Genomic DNA, 10,223 nt, shown 5'->3' on the forward strand with positions numbered 1-10,223 from the left:
GACTAAGAACGACTACTAATGACTTGTAATGACTACTAATATCTCCGAAATGACCAATATGTCTAACGGCGACTTGTAATGACCACAATTAATTACAAATGACTAGAAATGTCCGGAAATGAGTAATAATGATTAAAATGACTACTAATGACTTGTAATGACTACTGATGACTACAAAATGACCACTATGTCTAACGACGGCTTGTAATGACCTCAATTCATTACAAATGACTAAAAATGCTTACTAGTGAGCAGTAATGACTAGTAATGACTGAAATGACTTGTAATGAATAGTAATGACTATGAAATCACCAATATGCCTAACGACGAATTGTAATGGTACAAATGATTAGAAATGAATAACGATGCTTAGTAATAAGCAGTAATGACAACGAAATGACCAATATCTGTAACAACAACTTGTAACTACTACAAGTGATTACAAATGACTAAAAATGCTTAGTAATGACTAGTAATGACTAATAATGACTAAAATGACTTGTAATGACTACTAATGACTATGATACGACCAACATGTCTAACGACGAATTGTAACAACTACAATTGATTCGAAATTATTAAAATGCTTAGTAATTACCAGTAATGACTAATAATGACTGAAATGACTTGTAATGACTACCGATGACTACATAGGACCAACATGCCTAACGACAGCTTGTAATAACCACAATTGATTACAAATGAGCAAAACATGCTTAGTAGTGAGAAGTAATGACTAATAATGACTGAAATGACTTGTAATGACTCACACGCCTCACACTGTGAAACCACCATACTAGGTGCTTGCATTTCGACATAGCTTGTGAACGATGTACTGCATAAATATAAAGAATGCATTGAATTATGTTGTGACCGTTTCGGCGCGTAAACGTAAACGTTTCAGGAGGTAGCACGTTGCTTAGGATGAATGCAAACACGCATCGTGTTAGTTGTGTATAGCATTTGCTTCACGGAAGCATGACTCGACTTAAATTTTTGCGCGTGCGATGGATCTGCATAATTTTTTTTTATTCCATCATCAGCTTCCACACTTCGTGACCAATTAAAAAAAAGAAAGGAAAGAGTATCGTCGTCCTTCGTACGGCACTTGCGTTTTAGCTGATTAAGGCTTTCGAAAAGAATCTTTGGAAGTTCGCATCTTAATGATTTTGCGCTGTTTGTCCAATGTCTCCGTTCCCAGAACGTCGGTTTACAAAACGATTGCATAGCAGCCATCTACAGGAAAAAAAATTATAAGGTTGGCTCAACCTTATAGCAGGTAAAAGATGCCGTTGACACTTACATAGTGGCGTCTTTCTCTGTGTTACTTATCTGTTGAGAAACCCTGACCTCTAAGAAAAGTATAAAAGGCTTACATACATTAGCACTACTAACGCAGAATGGAATACAAGAAAAATGAATACCGTAGTCGACGAGTATTCCCACATCGTAAATGTTACGAGTAGAAAGCAGACAAAGCGGCGCCAAAACAATGATGCAAGATACAGCACACGCGACTTCACGAGAAGGAAAACAGCCCGCAAGGAGACTGCAGCGTGCGTCCATCGCGGCAAACCTCTACGTATACGCCTTCGTATTTCCTGGTATCTTTAACACTCGTTTACTTTACGCGTTTTCTGTTTCGCAGAAGTGAAAGGCGGATGCATAGACGGACAAGGGGAATGTCGCGAATCGGCGCTAAATGTCTTCCGGATAAAGTAATCTCGGGGAAAGTGAGCCTGTTTTGCATTTGTGCATTTCTCATTATCATTATGGACTCCGGTCGTAGCAGTTCGTTATACATTTCTTCTCATTTTCTATAGTGCCATGACATACGTAGATCAAAGGAGGGAAGAAAGACCGGGAGGTTAACCAAAATCAAAAATCGGATTTTCTAACCTACACGGGGAGATGGGTGAGTGACTGCTAGCGAGGTAAGGTAGAAAGAGAGGGAGAGAGAGACAGGGAGAATGGACACGCAATCACAGCCGGTCACGATGATCGCAGACATTCAGAGCATTCAGACATTCAGACATTCAGAGGTCGGCATTCCAAAATGCTTTATTTCGAAAGCCGTCTGTGATCACCGCGGGCTGGCGCACCCGCGAGCGATCGTCTCGGTACATGTTAGCGAGATGAGTCAAACAGAACTTGTTGAAGGGTGTGTTCTCTTCACAAACACCGTGATCACACGCTGCGTTGTCGGCCATTCCAATAAATAAAGCAAGAGAAAATGACAGTATATAGCCGGCACACAGTGTGACAAACTATCAGTATGACTGCAGCTGATAGTGCAGTTTCATTATATTTGTAAGCCTCGATACGGCTCAGCGTTTTTTTTTTCTCCAACCAAAAATACTCTAATGATAAATCATAAGAGGATTTTACATATATTGAAACGTTATCTTGCACAAATCATAGGTTTATAAACAGTTTACAAGATTGTCTGGCGGCGCACGAGCTTGTCAAGTACTTCAGTACTGCTGAAGTGATCCAAAAATTCTCGTCTACGTAAATTTTGGTGCGCGTTAAAGAACCCTGTAAGTCGTCAAAATAAATCCGGACTCGCCCGTTACGGTGGGCCTCATAATAAGATGGTGGTTTTGGCGCGTACAACCCCGGGTATTTGTGTGCGTGTGCGTGTGCGTGCGTGTGCGTGTGCGTGTGCGTGCGCGTGCGTGCGTGTGCGTGTGCGCGCGCGCGCGCGTGTGTGTGTGTGTGTGTGTGTGTGTGTGTGTGTGTGTGTGTGTGTGTGTGTGTGTGTGTGTGTGTGTGTGTGTTATGCAATAAATACTTCGAAATCATGCGCTCAGTGACTGCAGGGTGTGTCCATGGCTTTACAAGTACAAGGTGGCTCTAAGAGATTCGGTTGTAAGAAAGGCGCCAGCCAATCGGCATAGGGAGTGATAGCGAAAGCACCCGTACAACGACCATCGGCCCTTACGAGCGAACAAGAACTTTGTAAACGCAGCATCTAAGCCTTGCACTTTGGTGACATGGAAGTGATGAAACGTATCTTTAATAATCCAGATTTTTTTGTACGCGCTTGCGCTGCTTTAAGTCTTGTGTTTGCAGGAGTAAGGTATGCCACGTTGATAACGACTCCCAGGGGCTCGGTAGGGTTCGTTCTCGAAGAGCTTGCGCAATACACTTAGCTGGCCAAATGTGCAGTAATCTCAATTTTGCAGCAAATGCAATCCACGCTTGATGGTTACACATGTGTATCGGAGCTGTGCTTATTATAGGAGCTTTTTTCTTGCGCGTGGCATATTGCACATGCAATCTTTGAACTGGATTGCTCAAAAAGGTGGACATCACTTGCACAATAAATCTAAATGCATAATTGATTTATTAACAAATGTTCAGTAATTACGCTTTGACTGGTTACTCTACGGCACAAATTGCAATTTACAAATTGTTAGTTTTTGCCAGGCATACCCAGTTTCGAATTAATTGTCTGGATGGCACCGGTTTCGATATATGTGCCGTGAAACATACGATAAAAACAGACTGTTTGTTGCATTTGCTTAACAAAATGCCATTTTATACAGTGAAGCACAAATGTAACTGGAATGCCAGTGTATTCCATTACACAATTTCGGAATAAATATGCTCAACCTTGCGTCATCCTGAGATTTAATCTCAAGTGGATACGCCTTGCAAGCTCTCCGGCTACAAATCGTAAATCACGATTTGTACCGTAAAGCAATAACTTCAAAACCAAGTCAGTGAAATATTGCATCTATTTTACGCCTTTTGATATATTCTGCAAGTAACACCCGAATCTTGAAGCAGTCCAGTTCAAAGATTAGAATTGTGCTACCTGCCGCATGGAATTTATTTTAAATATGTATAGTAAAAAAAAAAACCATTTAGTATATATATACTGCCCTTTATTCTGCCGTTAAAATTATGTTTTCCTTCCAGCCTAATGACTTTATCCAAGATAATGTCATGGTTGCCTAAGCAGCCGGTCTACGAGTTTCGCATATAGCATTCCGATAAGAAACCGACAGGCGAGTTCAAAGAAAAGCTTGCGCTCAGAATTTGTTGCAAGTTACAGCAGAGTTCAATATTACGCCGCCTGAGCGGGGTTGTTGCCGAGGCCTCGTGAAAGCAGCGCTTCGGCAGTGTTGATGTCCCAGCCTGTTGACGCTGCAGCTCTGCTACAGCGTGTAGCGCCAAGTTTCTTCAGCAGTGTGCAACCTCTAAACATTCCTTGCACCTCTTGCTGGGAAAATCCTGCCACCAACCAGCGCCTCTTTCCTCCTGACTTCCGTCTCGCGTTGGATATAAAAACCGTTCCGCGACGCCAACGAAATCACTGATTCAGCCTGCGGCGCCGGGGAACAAGGTAAGATATCTTGTACCTTGTCGGTTTTCATTTGGACGCGTTTGTTTTTATCCTGCGTCTACCACGATAGCAAACATAGTATAAAAGAAAACTTTCCGGTCCCTGGCGGGTAGTTGAAGGAAGTTTCGCTTTATTAACCACCTTCTTAATCCAAATGCTATATTAAGTTATGGTTCATTGTTCTTGAATCTTGGCACCTACGACACCTTGTGCTCTTCTTCTCGTGTGTCTTCTTCCCGTGTGTCTTCTTCTCGAGTGCTCGAAATACGATACACAAAGAACGGTACTGCAAGCTAATTTGTTTATATTAGACAGAAGACCATTCACTCTGAAAAAGATACTTGGCCCATGGCCAAATGCGGGCCTTCAAAAAAGAGCGCTTCTTGCTCTGAAAACGTTTTTAGAGGAGACCAACATTTTGGGAAAATATTAAGTATTGGATGATCCGAACACGCTAAATCAGTTACATAAACGTTGTACGTGGTGCACAGTTGGTTTATGTGGTGATCGCAACTTTTACGCAATACGTATAATTCTGTCCTGTACTTGGAGTGTATTACAAGTGTTGTTGTGTGTTTTGGCTGTTCAAAACATCGGACTTCATATATGCGTACGTGGACTGAACTCATGCACAGAACTTTGCGACTCATGTACTGTTAGACTGTATATTTTTTATGGATCCGGTGTTCTACTGAGTGTTATATTTAGTGTCGCTATTCTCCCTTTTCGCGCAAATTTGCTTCGTCAGCCAAGAGACAAGGAGTAGCCGGTGCCACCACATAAAGGCGCCAACCTCTCCTAACATTCACTTCAATAAAAAAAAAAAGAAAACCAGAAACATTTCTATTGTAGTACGCGTTGAGCCATAAATACATTTAGCAAAAAAAAAAAAGAGTCCGTTACTGAATATACTACGTTTCGCTCAATTACGTCATGTACACTCGACCTTAAGTCAAACTATGTTTTGGTTAGTTCTTCTATGGCAGAAAAAGTGCAGTGTTTTTAGCAAAGGGAATTTAGTACATACACGTTGCATTCTGTAAGCTGGTAATCAGCTCGGAACTGATCAGCGTAGAGATCGTGTAGAGAATCGTAGCTCATGACACGACGCCAAAAGATACCAAGACCGAGAACGCAGTGTGCGCTGTGGTGCCTTTGTCTCTTTTCGTGTCGTCGAAATATCTGCTGCAACGGTTTCTGCATTCCAGCAAACAAGAAGCCCAAAGTAATTGTTTAGAGAATGGACTAACGTCGCTTTTAAGCAGCTGCTTTTATCCTTTGAACCAGGTCTCCTTGACCACTGAGGCAGACTTCGTAAAATAATTCGCTCCTCTCCAGAATTGTTCTCATCTTTGGCAAGGACCACAATTAAGTAAGGAATGAAATAGACAGTGCTCTGGGTTAGCCTAACATACTTCATGGTCTGGCAATTTAACAATACTTAGGCTACCCCAGAAGCTCAATTTTCATTATTAAGTAAGCATGGTGAGGTTTCTATTAAAAAAAACATTTGGTAGATCTCGACAAAGAGGCAGGACCTCCAGTATTTGGCTTTGGCGATCAAATCGCCCTTTGGAGCGCTTGAACGTTTTCTAAACTTTCCAACTACACGCGAAATGAACCCATTCTTGAACATTACCTTAAGTCGAAGACGAATTTATTTTTCCGATTTACAAATATTAGTTATTTCACTGCAGTGGCAAACCTTTTCGTGAATACGCGAAGCCCAGTATATACACATGAACTGTGGTCTCAAATCTGACAAAAATTTCACAATTTCGAACTGCTGAACTGACCCAATGTAATTTCGTTGTTCATAAAGGAATAGGTATGGTCGCCACTTTTTGATATACTTCCAGGAAGGAGAACCAAAAAATGTAGTGGAAGCTCGTGATACAAAAAGGAAATGAAAAGAGGCTAACTAGGAGCGAGCCCGGCTGGCAACCTTGCCATCACAGTGCAAAATGTTTCTTTTAAAATATGTATTTTTACTGATAAATTGTATGCCCAAGCTCGACTCTACACCTTACTTACCGCTACTTACCTCCCGACGCATTTGACACATACATCCGCTCTCGCTGTCTGTTTACTTTGTCGGAACAAATGTATTTAAATTTACCTTCCTTGCGCAAACAATTAGTGATCGGAATAATAGGTCACCGGAATGCATCTTATTGATTGGACACTTGGATGATACTTAGAAAATTTCATCCATTTTCTTTTTTTTAGCTCTTGCTATATTTGTGGTTGAGGTTTTTAATTCGTACATTGCCATTGTAGTTTCCTTCACATGTAGTTTCACCAACATCACTATTTTTTTGTCGCATTGATTTCTCGCGCTTATGGCAGTTTAACACCGGGAGTTTATACATCATGCTTTGTATTGCCCCTCCTGCATGAGCGGTATGGTCTGCAGCACTTCTATAAATAAATAAATAAATAATAAATAAATAAACAAATAAAATTTCAAGAGAATGCGGGGAAAGGTAACGAGGGGAAGAAGAAATGCGGGGAAAAATAACGAGGGGAGAAGACAGACGTTAGGTACGCTGGACATGCAGACAGGCGTATTCGTCACTGCGTCACATACAATCATTAAGCAGATGGTTCTAAGGAAACCTCTTTTGTTGAAAGAGTGCCCTAAGGCCCTCACATAGAAAATAAAATCAAGAGTTTCTAACTGCATGTAGATAAAGCATATTGTACGCTGCGACCCTCATGCGAATTTTTCATTCTTGTAGGAAGTGATGCACGTTGCTATTTCACAAGAAGATACTACGTATGCGCCAAATCATGAAGTGTTTCAGGTTCAAATATTCATATGTGTAATAGAGTGGGAATGCCTGTGTGGATCTATAATGGTAGACGTTCCTCAAGCGAACGTATGCACCTATTAAACGTTTCCTGCGTCTTCATACATCGACTCTGAACACGAGAATTTGCCGAAAGCATTTCCTCATGTGTCGTGACACAACATGAGGCGACTTGGAAGAAGCTGGCTCTGCCGTTTCAAAACAAGTGTTGCACCACGTAAGATGAGCACGCATGGGCTTTCAATTTTTGTTGGCTGTCGCAGATAGATTCATTTCGTAAAAGGGAGCTTCCACTTGTCTCTTTCTTACCCTATGCATAACCAATAAGTCGAACAACTGCTTCTTCACTTTAACGGTAGTATAAAAGGATCATGCCTGCCTTGTAAGGCCACAGAAGATAGAATGGTGCTTCAGTTGTTCCCAGAGGAATTGCAAGATCCGGCAGCCACTCTTGTTATTCTTAGTTATTCGTACAAAACGCACCAAGACAAAAGCATAGATCAAACATGCTATTTTGTACTTAATTTTGCAGTAACGTGACCAATTCACCGAAGTAATTCGGCCCCACAGCGAAAATGAAGGTCCTAGCTGTTGCCCTCGTCTTCGTTCTTGTTGCTGGTAAGTACACTGAGAAGTCTGCTAAGCACTTGTGGCTAGTTCATAACCCGCACGTAAGTGGAGCTTTTCTGGTGTCAAAAGAGAGATGAAGGGCAACTTTGTATTCTTGCCATAGCTTTCGACGAACAATGCTGAAGTGGATAAGCTCGGTCACTCTACATGCTACCTCACAAGTTTACGTCAATTAACAATGAAAACGGAGCATCAACTCAGCTCGACAATTCCAAGCTCCTAAATGATGATACGTCCTCTTGTCTATTTAACGTTGCGTCTTCTATGAATGCAGCTGCGATTTCGTTTCTGGCAGTGAAACTCCGCAAATTTAAAATGTACCGCGATCCTGCCTGAGGCTTCTTCTGCAGGAATGACCCATCGAACTATATATCATATTACTGTGGTAGTTCAGCAGCCTTCACCAGCTTAATGGACACAATTAAAGGTCAATAATATTCATTCTTTAAGCTTGTTGAGGAAGCGCTACACGGGGTATGAATACTTATTAAGCATGGCACAAGGGCTACAACCAACATCAGTAACTCAAGCTTAAGCGAGAGCTGCAACGGCCAGTTTTTAGAAAACGACAATGCTGAAAAGTCATCGAAATACTTCAAACATCGCCATGCCTGCGCAGGACTGATCAGCACCACGGTTGCTCAAGGTGACGAAAGCGAAGTGGCCCATGTTCGAGTCCGTAAGTGCACTTTTTTTTCTGAATAGCTATATTCTTTTTTTTCTTTGGAACCCAAGAATATCTCTTTCTTAATGAACAAAAACTATAAGCGCATGACTCGAGTCAAAAATAAATTAGTAGGTTATGTAGCACGGTCTGACAACTCGCGCGAAAAGAACTCCTGCCTTTTTGGACGCCTCTTACAATGAGTCGTAAATCACACACATTGACTGAAAGGCAGGCGCGGTGCGCAAATATTAAGCATACATTCTTATGAGTACGGGATAATTAACCGCTAAGAAGCGTAATGTCTTCGGAAAGACACACTGCTCAACAATTGCAGCGGCTATACGGGTTATCCAGCAGCCGCTATGTATAGGGAGACTTAACGCCAGCGAAGATCCAGTCCTTAATGGGTGGTGCAAAGATATTCACTGATGACATATCAACTCCAGGAACTGAAGAATATCACGTTTAAACGCACTAGCAAAAAGTAATATTCCCTAGGCACTGCAAATAAACCTTCAATTTAAAACGCACACGCTGTCTTAAATAAGTGCAATCTAGCTTTATTTTTTTGTTGCTTAATATGACGCTTTTCCTGTGACACTTGTTTTCATTACCGGCACACAATTTCGATTTTATTGTAGCGAAGCTTTCAGTAGTACCTTCACTAAGACGCTGTACATACAGCGCGACGTAACTCAGCTCGTTGTCTTACAGTCTAAATTATAATTCACTGAGCAAATTGACGAGGACCCTTTCACCAGCCTTCTTTTTATTTTTCGTCTGCACTGAACATATACACATATGTAGAAATGTTCAATACTTATGGAGAAGTAATATCAAATGTCCCATCCATACGACACTGCTTTATATGAAAATGTTCCCGGAGGACAATTCGAGAGCTCTAGAAGTCACAGCGCAACATATCTATGCCACCGGTAATTTTAACCATACAGATTTACGGAAAGATCTCGTGCTCGCAAATGTTCAACTATGCGCACTAATTGCCTTTGTTATCAGGTAATTGCTCATGGAAAGGTACGTTGCTCTTAATAGTTCTTAATTCGTCCACACAGTGATAAGTTGGTTACTTCAGTGAAGGTAACGTGATTTAAACAAGAGGCGTTTCTGTTCCTTCTCATTCTAGGCCGAGGTTTCGGCTGTCCGCTTAACCAGGGCGCCTGCCATCGCCACTGCCGGAGCATCGGTCGCCGTGGTGGCTATTGTTCAGGGATCGTCAAGCAGACCTGCACTTGCTACCGCAAATAGAAAACACGCCCTCGATTCCGAAACAGCGGACAGCCCATCGGGATAACAAGACGATCCCTGCGCGCGCTTCCTGTAGAGTTAATGCGTGATAACATTTGGCTATGTGCCATCGTGGGCCAGTCCACAATGTGCCACTTGCTTTGCTAGTCGAAATATTCCTATACACGGCAGTGTACTCCCTGTACTCGTAATAAAATATAATGCGCAACGATTGCTTACGTTGTTATTGGAAGGTTGCCGCAGTCGATACCGAGTTTCGATCCGCAAGGCCACGCGCAAGCGGAGTACATACACTGAGAGCGAAAAGAACTGTTGAATGAGTAGCTATATAATCTGTCTCACGGAAGGCTCCTCTTAAATACGTGGTAGCTTAAGCCTATTGGTTACAGATATTTCTGGCCGGTTGAGATGATATATTGGATGCTTCAACCGAACTACAAGACGGCGATCATAGCCAGCATTTCTGGACACGTACCAACTAGAGCCCCAAGCG

The 10,223-nt window shown here is 41.9% G+C and overlaps 1 protein-coding gene across 1 annotated transcript; it reads left to right on the plus strand.

Moving 5' to 3' along the window:
- The first annotated feature begins 4,295 nt into the window (after positions 1-4,295).
- LOC126547464 (4 kDa defensin-like) lies at positions 4,296-9,938 on the plus strand. Its single transcript, XM_050195476.2, has 4 exons — positions 4,296-4,354; positions 7,700-7,785; positions 8,417-8,476; positions 9,609-9,938. The coding sequence occupies exons 2-4, from the start codon at positions 7,743-7,745 to the stop codon at positions 9,728-9,730; spliced, it is 225 nt and encodes a 74-aa protein (XP_050051433.1). The 5' UTR covers positions 4,296-4,354; positions 7,700-7,742; the 3' UTR covers positions 9,731-9,938.
- The last annotated feature ends 285 nt before the right edge of the window (positions 9,939-10,223 follow it).

This window comes from Dermacentor andersoni, chromosome 1 (assembly GCF_023375885.2).
Source record: "Dermacentor andersoni chromosome 1, qqDerAnde1_hic_scaffold, whole genome shotgun sequence".
In the NCBI taxonomy this organism is placed as follows: Eukaryota; Metazoa; Arthropoda; class Arachnida; order Ixodida; family Ixodidae; genus Dermacentor; species Dermacentor andersoni.

Coding starts and splice junctions, on each gene's coding strand:
- LOC126547464 (XM_050195476.2), top strand. CDS start 7,743: ATGAAGGTCCTAGCTGTTGCCCTCGTCTTCGTTCTTGTTGCTG. Junction 7,786..8,416: donor CGTCTTCGTTCTTGTTGCTG/GTAAGTACACTG, acceptor ATGCCTGCGCAG/GACTGATCAGCACCACGGTT. Junction 8,477..9,608: donor AGTGGCCCATGTTCGAGTCC/GTAAGTGCACTT, acceptor TTCTCATTCTAG/GCCGAGGTTTCGGCTGTCCG.